Source organism: Hemiscyllium ocellatum (genome assembly GCF_020745735.1).
Source record: "Hemiscyllium ocellatum isolate sHemOce1 chromosome 27 unlocalized genomic scaffold, sHemOce1.pat.X.cur. SUPER_27_unloc_23, whole genome shotgun sequence".
NCBI classification, from domain to species: Eukaryota; Metazoa; Chordata; class Chondrichthyes; order Orectolobiformes; family Hemiscylliidae; genus Hemiscyllium; species Hemiscyllium ocellatum.
The window spans coordinates 61,617-77,851 of NW_026867491.1; the positions used below are offsets into that span (position 1 = coordinate 61,617).

At 47.6% G+C, this 16,235-nt stretch overlaps 2 protein-coding genes across 4 annotated transcripts in view; one reads left to right on the forward strand and one right to left on the reverse strand.

Moving 5' to 3' along the window:
• The window catches only part of LOC132807763 (gastrula zinc finger protein XlCGF57.1-like), a 38,476-nt gene extending 27,163 nt beyond the window's left edge, over positions 1–11,313 (forward strand). The window contains exon 4 of the mRNA XM_060821768.1: positions 8,106–11,313. Within this exon, the coding sequence (XP_060677751.1) occupies positions 8,106–8,993 (888 nt within the window). The 3' untranslated portion in view covers positions 8,994–11,313. The remainder of the gene's footprint in view (positions 1–8,105) is intronic.
• Positions 1–16,235, reverse strand: part of LOC132807768 (zinc finger protein 239-like) — a 184,087-nt gene that overhangs the window by 4,630 nt on the left and 163,222 nt on the right. Inside the window, exons 1-2 of one of the 3 annotated variants that reach the window (XM_060821772.1) lie at positions 6,728–6,905; positions 2,508–3,360 (exon numbers count right to left, since the gene is read on the reverse strand). The gene's annotated coding sequence lies outside the window, so the exon portion shown is untranslated. Of the gene's footprint in view, positions 1–482; positions 1,472–2,507; positions 3,361–6,727; positions 6,906–16,235 lie in introns of those variants that run through there. The other 2 variants (XM_060821775.1, XM_060821773.1) reach the window with 2 other exon arrangements.

Genomic DNA, 16,235 nt, shown 5'->3' on the forward strand with positions numbered 1-16,235 from the left:
ATTGGCCATGCAAAATTGCCCATAGTGTTAGGTAAGGGGTATGGGTGGGTTGCGCTTCGGCGGGTCGGTGTGGACTTGTTGGGCCGAAGGGCCTGTTTCCACACTGTAAGTAATCTAATCTCCTGTTCCTTGGATGCTGCCTGACCTGCTGAGCTTTTCCAGCAACACATTTCCAGCTCTGATCTCCAGCATCTGCAGACCTCATTTTCTCCTATAACCTAGAGTTGTGTGATTTTTAACTTTAAAAAGTGTTGCAAATCTCCACCCCACACACACACAGACACACACACTTTTCTTCAATTCTCACTCTGCTGTTTCTGATATTACCCATCCCCCAGTATTGTCCAGAAAGGGACTTATTACCTAAAAAAGCTGTAAAACTCCATCCCACACACTCTTTAACACTTGCTGTACCTAATATCCCACCTCCCTCCATGCTCCAGCAGGGTCTGACTGATGCTCATTGACTGAGCCACACTCACCTCTTCCTGGACACAGCGACCCTCCAGACCAACACAACATCAGCTACCCATAACCCCCCCGCAACGGCGCATGTGCAGGAGCATCCGGTCACGTGAATCGAGGGACCGCCGTCGTCACAAAGGCCGCGCGTTCATTGGACGAAGTGCCCGTCCGTGCGGCGGCGCTGGTCTTTGTGACGCCCACGTGACCTCTCTCCTCCTCCACCCCCCACGCTCCCCTCCCTTCACCGCGACACGGGGAGGCATGACCAATGGGGAGCCTTGGAGGACCGGAAGGAAGGCTGGTCCTCCTACCAATCAGAGCATCCCCTCATTGTCTGAATGCGGAAGTTGGAGCATGAGCTCCTGCTGCTCTCTCTCTCTGAATGAAGATTGAGTGTTACCCCAGACTGCACCAACCTCTGTGAGTACAGCACCCTCTCTTCTCACCCCTCCTACTCCATTTCTTTTCTCATTTTGGGATTAAACTGTTGGTTTGTAGGAAGTGAAGTGAAAGGAGGTGAACTCAGGAAAGGTGGATATGCTGGATGCATTGGTCTAGATCGCTGTCTCTGTCCCTCTGTGTCTGTTTGTCTCTGTTCCTCTGTGTCTGTGTCTCTCTCTCTCGTGTCCTTCATCAGGAATTGCGGAGGGGGAGGGGTGGAAAGGGTGCTGAGAGATAAATAGGAAGGTGGGAGTGGGGCTGGGGGTAAGGTAGATGCAGGTTGGGGGTGGTGGTGATGGCAACAGGGTGGAGCAGATTGGTGGGAAGGAAGGTGGACAGGTGGGACAGTTCAAGAGGGTGGTGCTGAGTTGGAGGGTTGGAGCTGGGGTGGGAGGGGGGAGGGAATGTGAGGAAACTGATGATATCGATGTTGATGCCATGTGGTTTCAGGGTCCTAGGCCACCTGATACCTGGAGGAAGAATGCCTCTGCATTGGGACCCTCCAACCATACGGGATCAATATTGATTTCACCAGTTTCCTCATTCCTCCCCCTCCCGGCCCCTGCCCAATCCCAGATACAACCCTCGAACTTGGGACTGCTCTTTTGAACTGTCCCACCTGTCCATCTGCCTTCCCATCTATCTGCTCCACCCTCCTCTCTGACCTGTCACCTTCTTCCCCCGCTTTCATCTACCCATAGCATTCTCAGCTCCCTTCCCCCAGTCCCACCTCCCTCCCATTTATCTCTCAGTCCCTTTGGGCCCACCCCACATTCCTAATCAAGGGGTTATGCCAAAAAACGTCAAACCTCCTGCTCCTCAGATGCTGGCTGACCTGCTGTACTCTTGCAGCACCAGACATTTTGGTGCTTATTTGTCTGGATGTTCTGATGTGACCCATTCGCAGATGTGAAGTCACATTAGAGAAAAACTCCTCCATGGAATGTGGGCTTTCTTTTTGGCAAGGCCAACAATGTTTTTGTCACTAACTGCCCTTCAGACAAGAGGATTGCCAGACTTTAGGGGGCATTTTAAAAGTCAAGCACGTGAGCCGTCATATGCAGGCAGCACCAAGTTAACGCTGACGGATTTCCTTCCCTGAAGAGCGTTATTGAATCAAATGGGTTTTCAGAAAAGTTTCATTCTCTCAATGACTGAGACTAGTTTTCAATTCAGATTTTTAAAAAAATTTAAATTTAATTTCCCCAATGTTTGTTTTTACTGGTATTTGAACCCATGAGGGCCGAAGGGCCTGTTCCTGTGCTGGAATATTCTTTATTCTATCGGGAAAAGACACCTGCCACTCACCTCATCAATGGCACTCCTGATTTTACAAAGTGTTGTAAAGTGTGCTGGACACTCAATGGAATAGAGGCTATTGTATTTGACTTTGATCTATCTGTGGCCATTGGGAAGATGTTTCCATTGGTAGGAGAGACCAGGAGCCGAGGGCACAGCCTTAGACCTTTTAGAACGGAGATAAGGAGAAACCTCTTCAGACAGAGAGTGGGGAATCTGTGGAATTCACTGCCACAGGAGGCTGGGAGGCCAGGTCACGGAGGGTATTTAAGACTGAAATAGATGGGACAAACATGATTTACCATCCGGTGTGAAAGGAGTGCACTTCCTCAGCTCCTGCAGATCTTTGGCCCGGGGAACGTGCAGTCCCAGCCTCAAACAGCATCGGTCCCACGGGAAGCAAAGGGAGCGAGAGCGGCCAGTCCGGTAGAAAGGAAGCCTCGCTCCCTTCCCGCTTCACCCACTGTCTTCGAACGGGGCACAATCCCCCCCACGGGCACGATCCCCCCCCAGTCCTGGGTGGGATTCGCTGCAGACTTCAACTCCGTGCGGTCACGTTGGGAAGGCGCCTGTGCGTCCGCAGGGTCGGCGATCGATTGAAGGCCTTGCCGCCCCCGGGGCAGGTGAGAGGCCTCTCCCTGGTGTGTGGAGGCGCCGGTGCGTCTGCAGGTGGGACAGCTGGGTGAAGGGCCTTGCCACACTCGGGGCAGGGGTACGGCCTGTCCCCGGTGTGGACCCGCCGGTGCCTCAGCAGCTTGGAGGACCCAATGAAGGCCTTGCCGGACTCGGGGCAGGAGAACGGCCTCTCCCCGGTGTGACCGCGCCGGTGGATCTCCAGCTCAGAGGGGACTCGAAACCCCTTCCCGCATTCCCCACACTTCCACGGTTTCCCCACGGCGCGGGCTCCCTCCAGGTTCGACGCTCCCTCTGACGTCCCACTCTGCTGCGGGTGGCCGGCTGGCTAACTCTCCGCTCCGGTAAAGCTCCCTCCACCCTCGAACAGCGGCATCTCAGTGCTTTACCAGTCAGATCTCTGGAAGCAGGCGGGACAATCCTCCTTCTCCACTCAAAAGATGGATAAAATTCCAGTCCCAATGAGTCAAGCTGGCTGAGGCAATTAGTTCAAGATATGCAGGTAAATCCTCCGGTGAAAGCCTGTCAATTAGAAAGTCATCGCTGTCAGTATCACGTAGAATCTCAGAGTTTAACAGATCGATTTCACGGAATATTCATTCCACGCCCATAACCCAACACCTGTGAGTCTCCATCCCACACACTCTCCCTACTGCCGTACCTAATACGCTCCCTCCCAATTTTTCTGATTCCTGACATTTGACAGATCTAGCTCCAAGAAAAGTTAAGAATTAGAACCCCTACAGTGTGGAAACAGGCCCTTCGGCCCAACAAGTCCATACCGACCCAACAAGTCCAGACCGACCCTGTGATGAGTATCCTACCCAGACCCATTCCCCTATATTTACCCCTGACACGTGCACCTAAGCTACACATCCCTGAACACTCTGGGCAATTTAGCACGGCCAACCCACCCTCACCTGCACAAGGTTGGACTGTGGGAGGAAACCGGAGCACTCGGGGGAAACCCACACGGAGAGTCGCCCGAGGCTGGAATTGAACCCAGGTCCCTGGCACTGAGGCATCGGTGCTACCTACTGAGCCATCATGCCACCCTCATGCAGTTTGCTAACCTAGTTATCTGCCCCCCCCACCTCTCTTTCTACCATATTGACAGACCAAGATGTGGGGGGGAAGGGAAAGAGAATCAGAGCAAGAACTTTGCTTTGGTAACAAGACCTAGAACATGCTCGCTCTGAGGATGACTGTAGTGGAGTCGCTCAATACCCAAGTGAGACTGGAGGGACCCTATAGAGGAATACACTTACAGGACTCTCTGGATATAGAGAGGAATGAGTCTGACTAGATTCATCCACAGAGTCAGCATTGAGCCCAGTATTCTCCTGTCCTGTAACGGGTATGACTGGAAATACATGACATGTTGTGGTTCTGTTCGCTGAACTGGGAGTTTGTATTGCAGACGCTTCGTCCCCTGTCTAGGTGACATCCTCAGTGCTTGGGAGCCTCCTGTGAAGCGCTTCTGTGATCTTTCCTCCGGCATTTATAGTGGTTTGTCTCTGCCCGCTTCCGGTTGTCAGTTCCAGCTGTCCGCTGCAGTGGTCGGTATATTGGGTCGAGGTCGATGTGCTTATTGATTGAATCTGTGGATGAGTGCCATGCCTCTAGGAATTCCCTGGCTGTTCTCGGTTTGGCTTGTCCTATAATACTAGTGTTGTCCCAGTCGAATTCATGTTGATTGTCATCTGCGTGTATGGCTACCAAGGATAGCTGGTCGTGTCGTTTCGTGGCTAGTTGGTATTCATGGATGCGGATCGTTAGCTGTCTTCCTGTTTGTCCTATGTAGTGTTTTGTGCAGTCCTTGCATGGAATTTTGTACACAATAAGGACTGCACAAAACACTACATAGGACAAACAGGAAAACAGCTAATGATCCGCATCCATAACACTACTATCTTCTCCCAAACTTTGAACACACAACATGGCTACAACACTCTATGATATAACTAGAAATAAGTTATAAATCAAATTTATACAACCATACATAAATACATATTGCACAGTAACACGAGATATATCCAAGTCCAGTATGATTTTTACTGTACAGTTAAACGAAACTTGAAAGGGTTCAGAAAATGTTTACAAAGATGTTGCCAGGGTTTGAGCTATAGGGAGTGGCTAAATAAGCTGGGGCTGTTTTCCCTGGAGCATCGGAGGCTGAGGGGTGACCTTTATTGAGGTTTATAAAATGATGAGGGGCATGGATAGGGTGAATAGACAAGGTCTTTTCCCTGGGGTGGGAGAGTCCAGAACTAGAGGTGAGAGGGGAAAAGACATAAAAAGGACCTAAGGGGCAACTTTGTCAGTCAGAGGGTGGTGCGTGTATGGAATGAGCTGCCAGAGGAAGTGGTGGAGGCTGGGACAATTGCAACATTTGAAAGGCATCTGGATGGGAATATGAATGGGAAGGGTTTGGAGGGACGTGCTGGCACATCGGACTAGATCAATTTTGGCTATGTGCTCGGCATGCACCAGTTGCACATAGGGTCTCTTTGTGTGCTATACATCTGTATGACTCTCAATGCTGTCCAGGTGAGTCAGTGATGTTATAACAACAACACTGGACCAGCAATCCAGAGGCCCCAGGCAAATAATCTGGGCTCATGGGTTCAAATACCAGTAAAAACAAACATTGGGGAAATTAAATTTAAATTTTTTTAAAAATCTGAATTGAAAACTAGTCTCAGTCATTGAGAAAATGAAACTTTTCTGAAAACCCATTTGATTCAATAACGCTCTTCAGGGAAGGAAATCCGTCAGCGTTAACTTGGTGCTGCCTGCATATGACGGCTCACGTGCTTGACTTTTAAAATGCCCCCTAAAGTCTGGCAATCCTCTTGTCTGAAGGGCAGTTCGGGACGAAAACATTGTTGGCCTTGCCAAAAAGAAAGCCCACATTCCATGAAGGAGTTTTTCTCAAATGTGACTTCACATCTGCGAATGGGTCACATCAGAACATCCAGACAAATAAGCACCAAAATGTCTGGTGCTGCAAGAGTACAGCAGGTCAGCCAGCATCTGAGGAGCAGGAGGTTTGACGTTTTTGGCATAACCCCTTGATTAGGAATGTGGGGTGGGCCCAAAGGGACTGAGAGATAAATGGGAGGGAGGTGGGACTGGGGGAAGGGAGCTGAGAATGCTATGGGTAGATGAAAGCGGGGGAAGAAGGTGACAGGTCAGAGAGGAGGGTGGAGCAGATAGATGGGAAGGCAGATGGACAGGTGGGACAGTTCAAAAGAGCAGTCCCAAGTTCGAGGGTTGTATCTGGGATGGGGGGGGGGGGGGGGGGGGGGGGAGAGAATGAGGAAACTGGTGAAATCAATATTGATCCCGTATGGTTGGAGGGTCCCAATGCAGAGGCATTCTTCCTCCAGGTATCAGGTGGCCTAGGACCCTGAAACCACATGGCATCAACATCGATATCATCAGTTTCCTCACATTCCCTCCCCCCTCCCACCCCAGCTCCAACCCTCCAACTCAGCACCACCCTCTTGAACTGTCTCACCTGTCCACCTTCCTTCCCACCAATCTGCTCCACCCTGTTGCCATCACCACCACCCCCAACCTGCATCTACCTTACCCCCAGCCCCACTCCCACCTTCCTATTTATCTCTCAGCACCCTTTCCACCCCTCCCCCTCCGCAATTCCTGATGAAGGACACGAGAGAGACAGAGAGAGAGACACACAGACACAGAGGAACAAAGACAGACAGAGAGAGACAGAGACAGCGATCTAGACCAATGCATCCAGCATATGCACCTTTCCTGAGTTCACCTCCTTTCACTTCACTTCCTACAAACCAACAGTTTAATCCCAAAATGAGGAAAGAAATGGATTAGGAGGGGTGAGAAGAGAGGGTGCTGTACTCACAGAGGGTGGTGCAGTCTGGGGTAACACTCAATCTTCATTCAGAGAGAGAGAGCAGCAGGAGCTCATGATCCAACTTCCGCATTCAGACAATGAGGGGATGCTTTGGTAGGAGGACCAGCCTTCCTTCCGGTCCTCCAAAACTTCCCATTGGTCATGCCTCCCCGTGTCGAGGTGAAGGGAGGGGAGCGTGTGGGGTGGAGGAGGAGGGAGGTCACGTGGGCGTAACAAAGACCAGCGCCGCCACACGGACTTGTGCTCCGTCCAATGAACGCGCGGCCTTTGTGACGACGGCGGTCCCTCGATTCACGTGACCGGATGCTCCTGCACATGCGCCGTTGCGGGAGGGTTATGGGGAGCTGATGTTGTGTTGGTTTGGAGGGTCGCTGTGTCCAGGAAGAGGTGAGTGTGGCTCAGTCAATGAGCATCAGTCAGACCCTGCTGGAGCATGGGCGGGGGGGAAATATTAGGTACAGCAAGAGTTAAAGAGTGTGTGGGATGGAGTTTTACAGCTTTTTTAGGTAATAAGTCCCTTTCTGGACAATACTGGGGGATGGGTAATATCAGAAACAGCAGAGTGAGAATTGAAGAAAAGTGTGTGTGTGTGTGTGTGTGTGTGTGTGTGAGAGAGGGGGGGGGGGTGGAGATTTGCAACACTTTTTAAAGTTAAAAATCACACAACTCTAGGTTATAGGAGAAAATGAGGTCTGCAGATGCTGGAGATCAGAGCTGGAAATGTGTTGCTGGAAAAGCTCAGCAGGTCAGGCAGCATCCAAGGAACAGGAGAATCGAGGTTTCGGGCATGAGCCCGTCTTCAGGAATGAGGAAAGTGTCCTCATTCTTTCCTCATTCCTGATGAAGGGCTTTTGCCCGAAATGTCGATTTTTTTTTTTTATTTTTTTCCCTGCTCCTCGGATGCTGCCTGACCTGCTGTGCTTTTCCAGCACCACACTGATCTCCAGCATCTGCTGTCTTTTTCGCCTGGAGGTTTTACTAGCTACCTGATGAAGGTGCAGAGCTCTGAAAGCTCGAACTTCTAAACAAATCTAATGGACTACAACCTGGTGATGTGTGATTTTTTTTTATGTTTGTACACCCCAGCCCAACACTGGCATCTGCATATTGTAACTTGGTTGTTTTAGGGAAGTTCTACAGAAACTAGAATGATCTGTTCTGAATTCCTGTCATGTGCAGGCAGCAATGACTTTTGTAATCCCCTTTTCACAGGATATGAGAAGAGCAGCTTTGCAGATAGAGCTCCCCAACTGAGTACCATGTGAAGGTCTGACAGAGCCCCTTGATTCGTGGGACAGGAGAGACGTCCCTCTTTCAGTCCAGAAGGGGCAAATTCTTTGAACGTTTTTGTCTGCTTCAGTAGGCTCTTAAAGTATCATCTTTACCTGAACCACAGGGGCACGTGCCTGAGCCAGTTTGCCCACTGTGGGGAAAGGAAGTCTCAGGAGGCATTCCGCGCGCCATGGAGAAACCGTGGAAGTGTGGGGATTGCGGGAAAGGATTCCGCTACCCCTCCATGCTGGAGATCCACCGCCGTGTCCACACCGGGGAGCGGCCCTTCACCTGCTCCGTCTGCGGCAAGGGCTTCACCCAGTTGCCCCACCTGCTGACCCACCAGCGGCTCCACACCGGGGAGAGGCCGTTTGCTTGCTCCGAGTGCGGGAAGGACTTCAGCGAATCGTCCAGCCTGCTCATGCACTGGCGGGTCCACACCAGGGAGCGGCCCTTCACCTGCTCGGTGTGCGGCAAGGGCTTCTCTCACTCGTCCACCCTGCTCAAGCACCGGCAGGTCCACACCGGGGAGCGGCCCTTCACCTGCACCGTCTGCGGCAAGGGCTTCACCCGCTCGTCGCACCTGCTGACCCACCAGCGGGTCCACACCGGGGAGAGGCCATTCAGCTGCTCCGTCTGTGGCAAGAGCTTCTCTCACTCGTCCAGCCTGCACAATCACCAGCGGGTCCACACCGGGGAGCGGCCCTTCACCTGCTCCATATGCGGCAAGGGCTTCCCTTACTCGTCCACCCTGCTGCGGCACCAGCAGGTCCACACCGCGGAGCGTCCTTCACCTGCTCCGTCTGCGGCAAGGGCTTCTCTCACTCATCCACCCTGCTGCGGCACCAGCTGGTGCACACCGGCGAGGACGCCTTCACCTGCTCCGTCTGTGGCAAGGGCTTCCCCCACTCATCCGGCCTCCAGATCCACCAGTGGGTCCACACGGGGGAACATCCTTCTGATAGACCAGAAGTGCGCATAATACAGAGGAACTTCGATTATCCAGAATTAGATGAACCAGCACGGTGGCTCAGTGGTTAGTGCTGCTACCTCACAGTACCAGGGACCCGGGTTTCATTCCTGCCTCAGGCGACAGACTGTGTGGAGTTTGCACATTCTCCCTGCGTCTGCGTGGGTTTCCTCCTAGTGCTCCGGTTCCGTCCCACAGTCCAAAGATGTGCAGGTCAGGGTGAATTGGCCATGCTAAATTGCCCGTAGTGTTAGTTACATTAGTCAGAGGGAAATGGGTCTGGGTGGGTTACTCTTCGGAGGGTCAGTGTGGACTGGTTGGGCCTGTTTCCTCACTGGAAGGGATCTAATCGTCAAGCGACGGAAATACACCCTGCATGTGTCCTTTGGATAATCGAGGTTCCTGTGTATTCCAAAAGTGGCCTAACCAACGTCCTGTCCAGACCCCAACCCCTATACTCAGTGCTCTGACCAATAAAGTGATCTGCAGAATCTGCGGGGCTTGCTTAATCCTGGAAGGTAAATCACGTGTTTCTCCTTCTCTTGCAGGTGGATCCAAGATTTCACTCTCTGTCCCATTGAGTCTCCAGTCAGGTCCTTCAGCTCAACTGGTCTCTCTCAGTATTTCTGACCCATGTGAGCCTCTACGCACCTCCCCTTCACTTGCTCACACTTGATTTCCCTTACAGCAGCATTCCCTTCAGTTCCTTTCTCCCTGACGTCTGTATCCAGCTTCTCCTTAAATGCCGTCCACCTCGACCTGCTACTGTGGGGGTCATTCCCGCTGCAGACAGAGGTCTCTCCTTTGTAACCTCTTCAAAAGATTTACCGCTGACTTCCCCCTTCAGTCTTTTCCATTTCTGGGTCTCCCCGCTGTTGCCAAACTTGGAAGGGTTCAGAAAAGATTTACAAGGATGTTGCCAGGGTTGGAGGATCTGAGCTACAGGGAGAGGCTGAACAGGCTGGGGCTGTTTTCCCTGGAGCGTCGGAGGCTGAGGGATGACGTTATAGAGGTTTACAAAATTATGACTGGCATGGATAGGATAAATAGGCAAAGTCTTTTCCCTGGGGTTGGGGAATCCAGAACTAGAGGGCATAGGTTTAGGGTGAGAGGGGAAGATATAAAAGAGACCTACAGGGCAACTTTTTCATACAGAAGGTGGTGTGTGTATGGAATGAGCTGCCAGAGGAAGTGGTGGAGGCTGGTACAATTACAACATTTAAGAGGCATTTGGATGGGTATATGAATAGGAAGGGTTTGGAGGGAGATGGGCCGGGTGCTGGCAGGTGGGACTATATTGGGTTGGGATATCTGGTCGGTATGGACCGGTTGGACCGAAGGGTCTGTTTCCGTGCTGTACATCCTGGTTTTGATTTGCCTTTTGGCTGGTACTGAAATCCACTCCGGACAGAATTCAGAGATGTTTTGATTTTTTTTGAGTAAATTGTTACGGAGCTAGGATAGCCTGAAAAGGGACAGACTCCTGTTTTGCAAAACGCACTAGTTAAGCATCAATAAACGTTGCGTCGTCACAAAGACTTCAGGAAGATCTTTTGGTTTCAGTTTATCTGTGTGTGTTTGTTGGGGGAAAGGTTTTTGGTCACAATTTACAGTGTTCGCAGCCGGCAGAGAGAAATCAGCGGACATATAACTGGTGCGCAGAGTACAACGGCAATATCGTCGTTGACCGTGCGGAAATCCAGTGTCAAGGTGGAAAAGCGCAGCAGGTCAGCCAGCGTCCAAGGAGCCAGAGAATCGACGGTTTGGGCAGAAGCCCTTCAACAGGAATGCCAGTGTCAGTTTAAATCGTTTTAAAGGAGTCGAACGTTTGCCTGCTTTGAAACGAGCAGAAGAGTCAACAGGAGATGTTACATATCATCTTGCAAAAGAAAATAACCAACAGGTTAGCTTGAACTCGTCGGAACGTGCATCCATAGTGAAGAGCTGGGAAATGGAGATTTTACCTCTTTTGAGAGAGGTTGGAGCTGAAGAGACTTCTGTTTAACAACTTATGACCCTATAAAACTGAACAACTTTAAGCTTAGACATGTCTTTATCAGAGAAACTTTAAGTATAGTCAGAATTAAACCAGAAAGCATAACGTACATATTAACATCATTTTTAAAGTTAGTGTTTATTTTGTTTAATGTCTTTATAAACACTGACTGCTGTGATAGGAATGTACTGCTTCTTTCTAGGCCACAGTCGCCTGGATCACAACATGAATTCAACTGTTTCACCCAGTTCTGAATTATAGCAGCCCCAGGGCTTGTTTTATTAAAACGCAAAATTATGCAATAATTATAAAGGAATTTGTGTAAACATTCTGAAATGCTTATCACGTCACTAGTGAAGTCTTAAACGCTTAACCATTTAATTAACCCAATGCATGTGTGTAGATGAAGGAATTAAGAATTGATATTTGTGTCGAGGTTCACGTTTTGGAGGGATTAGTTACCGATGATCAATAATGATTGGAGTTTACACGCCAGAATAAGTTCAGTTCATTGTTGATCTGGTATCCTGGCACACTTGGGCAGGTCTTAAGATGCTGCTGTTATGTCTAGAACAGCATCCAGAAAACATTTTGTACTAAGAGTCTTCTGTTCAAGAGAAAATGAAACCCATCCCACTGGATTCACAACAAAAGTCTTTTAAAAATACAAGTGCTAAGCAGCCTTCCCTCCCTCCAACCGAAAAGCAAACCTTCCATCACCTTGCAAATCTCTGCTCTGACAAATCCCAGCCCGGTGACCGACAGCAAGCAAGTTGTGCACGGAATTGACAAATATGCTGCTTGGTCTTAAAATCCAGTGTGTTTTCACTTGTTAGGTTAGGTTAGATTACTGACGGTGTGGAAACAGGCCCTTCGGCCTGTTAGGACTGCGATCAATGACACTCGAGACCAATCGAAGCCATTTAGGAATAGCAGATGATGGCTAGGAATCTCTTGGGTGAACAATAGTTTCTTGAGTCTTGAGGCATATAGCACTTTACAATCTCTAACTGCAGCATAAAAGCACAAATTTACTTGTTGCAAATTTGAACGCGGAAGAAAAAAATACACAACTCGGGGGTCTTTGGACCACAGCCCTCACTTTCTGAGGCCTTAAAGGGGAAGGATCAGAAATGAGAGATACAGTTATAAAGTAAAATCATATATTGTCCCGCGTTTCTCTCTCGGGCATAGCTCCTCCATCTCCTCTGGTTTCGATCCCGTAATCTTTCTCTGGGGTGCCCCCATCACAGGCTCCTCCAGCACCGCTGCCTGGTATGCGGGTGGGGGATCATCCTTTCCCGTCAGGGCACGGTCAATCGTTCGTGTCACAAGCGTCCTGATACATGGTATACAACAACAACCATAGGTAATAAAGATAGCAACAGAGATGCATAAACCAAGGGCCAGCTGTCCCAGCATATTTCCCCATCTACCGAATGTGTTATTCAGCCAATCTATGACTGGGTTTTTAACCCCCGACTGATGCTTCAATTCAGTGGCTAAGGCTCGGAGTTTAACATCTGGTGACCCTGAACGGGGGAGGAAGAGACTGCAGGTTGGCAGGTCAGTGGGCAGACAATTTTTTCGGCCGAAAATTTTAAGGTGAGGAAGCGCCTGTTACATCTAAGGCTTCCAGTAGTTAACTTTTGAGTTAGTTCTTGTCTGCTTTCCGATCCTCACCAACCCAAATTAATTTAACTTGGCCACAGAGGCGCAGAATCCTGGCTGGTAAGTCATTTTTTAAAATCTAAAGTAGCGTAAAACTTGGAGATAACAAGGGCTCCGTAGCATAAAAACTTGGAGGTAACAAGGGCTCCGTAGCGTAAAACTGGTAGCGTAGACCAGTTGTTAAGAAGAGAGATCTGCCAAGCGAAGGTCAGGTTTTGAAAGACGTACTGTTCTAGGGCGGATCCCGACAGGGAGGGGGTCAGATGGAGGAACTTAATATCTGAATTTGTATGTCAATGTGTGAGAGAAAGAGTCTGTGTGTGTGTGTGAGGGTCTGTGTGCGAAAAGACAGAGAGTGAGGGGCCGACCCAAAGAGAGAGAGAGAGAGCGAGTGCTGCGAGCATAACGGACAGTGTGTCTGTGTGAAAGAGAGCGAGAGTGAAAAATCTGTACAGCCTGCAGAAACTTTAACCCTTTGTGATCTGGTTTAAATGCACTTGTTTGTTGGTGATTGAATGCTTGGGTTTTCTTCTTAGAGCTTGAGTTCCAGGACTGTTTTAAATGTGATTTTTATGGAAACTTAACATGATTTTTTTAAGGTTGATAACTTCTGTTCTTTTACAAGTCATGACTGCCTAACTATCCTTTTCTAACTAATCTCTTTTATCTTTACATAAAAGCAATATATGAAGGACAGTTGAAGTTTCAGTTCAACAGTAGGTTGTTGTAAAAACGAAAACTTCCATGGTTATTATCTGTGACCTTGGATTCGGCCATTGTTCATGCATTAGAAGTTTTTTTTAACTTGAATTGACAAATTATTGTAAGACAGCTCTGATTATTTTACGACCTAAAGTATTGTAATTAAGAAATGATTGGTCAGGAGTACTTAAGAAAACTAATTTTGGATCTAAATTAGGGTAATAAATCTGGGTGATTACAGTGGATTTCAAAATTGGGAACTGTATGACTTTTACATTTTAAATATTAAATACTGAATAAATGGAAGTAAATATATAAATATGTTTACAAGTTAGGAACAGGCTTTAAAGTTAGTCAAGCATGAATTGATAAATTGGTGTTTGAGGATATGGGAAGCTAGGAACATTGCAATATTTCTTAATTATTATAGCTATGTTTAAAGTCAATTTTAACATTGGAAGTCAGGCTTTGGGAAACTTTATAGGCTTAGACATTAAGCAGGATAAGTTGGAATTAACCTTGAGACAACAGCCTTAAGCTTGTTTGCATCCTGATAAATTCTGCTGGGTCATCACAGAAAGGTGGATTTGTATCTAAAGAAGAAAATTGTTAGTTTGTTTGAACAGTTCAGTTGGGTGTGCAGCCAGTTTTGATGTGTTGGAACTAAGTACTATAATAAAATACGCTATAATTGAGGATGTTTAAGGGCCTGTACGGCACTGTATTTTTCGATGTTCTATGTTCTAATGTTCAGAGATGTTTGAAGTAGGAACAGAATCATGATAATGCACACGTTAATTGTATAGACAACAGATGAGAAAGGGCTTTGGGACTCATCCTGGACTGGTTGTTAATCAGCAGTTTGCATGTCTGACCAGGAACGTTTCCAGTTTTGGTTCTAGGTGGTTAAACAGAAAAGTGAATGACTTGAAGGTTGAAGGTTCAACTCTTAACACATGATAGTAATGACCAAATTAGGTTCAGATCAAAAAAGATAGAGTCTGAAAGATAAAGGCAACAGGATGTTTATTTTAGTGGCAACATTTAAAAGAAACAGTTTGAATAGTGAGATAACCGTGGAGAATGTTTTAAAACCAGTTGAACAGAGAGCAAGGTAATATAGTCTGACTGAAGAAAATACATTTAGGTTTGAGCTTTCAAGAATAAATTGATTAAAGCAAAAGCATCAGACGAAAAAAGGAATTAGAAAGTTGCATTTGGAATGTTAAAATCAAGATTACAATGAAGTATTCTAAGGAATAAAAGCATAGTCAAAAAACAGATGAGGTAATCTAAAGGTGAAAGTGGTCATTTTTTACTTAAACATCACCAGTACTTTTTTTATTATCATTAAATATTTTCACTGTGCTGTTGCAGAGGAAAATGAAATTATGATCTGTCAAAACTCTTAAAAAGGATAGTGATGAGAACACTTGTGGAGAAAAACCATGGAAAAAACTGTATTTGAAAGGGAAGTTATGTTCAGGAGAGCCCATGGGTCACAGGCTTAGGATAGGGGTTAGGCCATTTAAAACTGAGATGAGGAAACATTTCTTCACCCAGAGAGTGGCGAGTCCATACAATTCTATGCCACAGAAGGTGGTTAAGTCTAAAACATTGAATGTTTTTCAAGAAGGACTTAGATAGGGCTAAAGGATCAAAATGTATTAGAAGAAAGTGAGTAAGAGACTATGCTTCAGTAAAAGAGGGCATTTATGGAGACCATATCTGGAACACGGCACAATGTTAGGCACCTCTATTTAAGAACGGGTGTATGTGTTCAGAGAGCATTTGGAAGGGATGGGTTGTCTTTTGAGAACAGGCTTTGTTTGTATCTGCAGGAGCTTTGCAGAGTGAGTGGTTATTAATCGAAAATTAAGATGTTGAGTGGTTTGAAGTTTCATCTGGTGGGATAATCTTAAATTCAGAGTCTCTGTTTCAAAGGCCACAGATTAGAACAATTTTTCTTCCTTATGGAGAATTGGGAATCTTTGGAACTGTTCTGCTAAAATGTGGTGTTAAATATAGATTCTTGATCAGCAAGGAGGGAAATCTTCTGTGCTGTACTTTTCTATCTGTCTCCTAAAATACATGGGATTACAGAGTAAATGGATCATCCATAGCTTGAATAGCTGAGCATTTAGAAACCATTAGCAGAATTGGAGACAGTCAGCATAGATTTATGAAAGGGAAGTCAAGCTTGACAAATTTACTGGAATGTTTTGAGGATGTAAATAATAGTTACTGAAAGGGAGCCAGTGGAGGTGGTTTATTTGGAATTTCAGAAGACTTTTAACAAAGTCTCAATAAGGGATTAATGCGTAAAGTTAAAGAATGTAGGAATAGATCTAGTTTATTGAGGTGGATATAAAACAGGTTGGCAAGTGGGAAAAGAGTAAGAAGAAACAGGTCTTTTTCTGAATGGGAGGCTGGAAATGAGGGGCAGTAGCCAGATCCTGATGTGGATAGGTTTTTGCCCTGTTGTAAGATTCTCCATACAGGTATCAAAGGACCCATGCGGAGCGACGGTGGTATTGGACTCCGACCCCACACAAGATCGCTTACCCGAGGATATCAAGTTGGTACAATTGACAAAGCCAGCTGCAACAGAACCCGTTTCCTCACGAAGAGTGAAGCAGCCGAATTAACGGTAAGCCGAGCGGACCTGTGGTGGTACTGCGGAGGTAGGATCCTGTACAATTGGTTGCCTCTAAATTGGGAAGGGAGTTGTGTCCTAGTAACCCTGAATGCCCCGCTCTTTATGTCCCCACGAGCACCTGGTGATTACACCTTCCAGAAGCCACCCCGGGGACTCGATCGCCATGCCCAACATAGGCGAAACATCAACCCAATAGTGGATTTAAAGAACCCTCATGGTGTCTGGA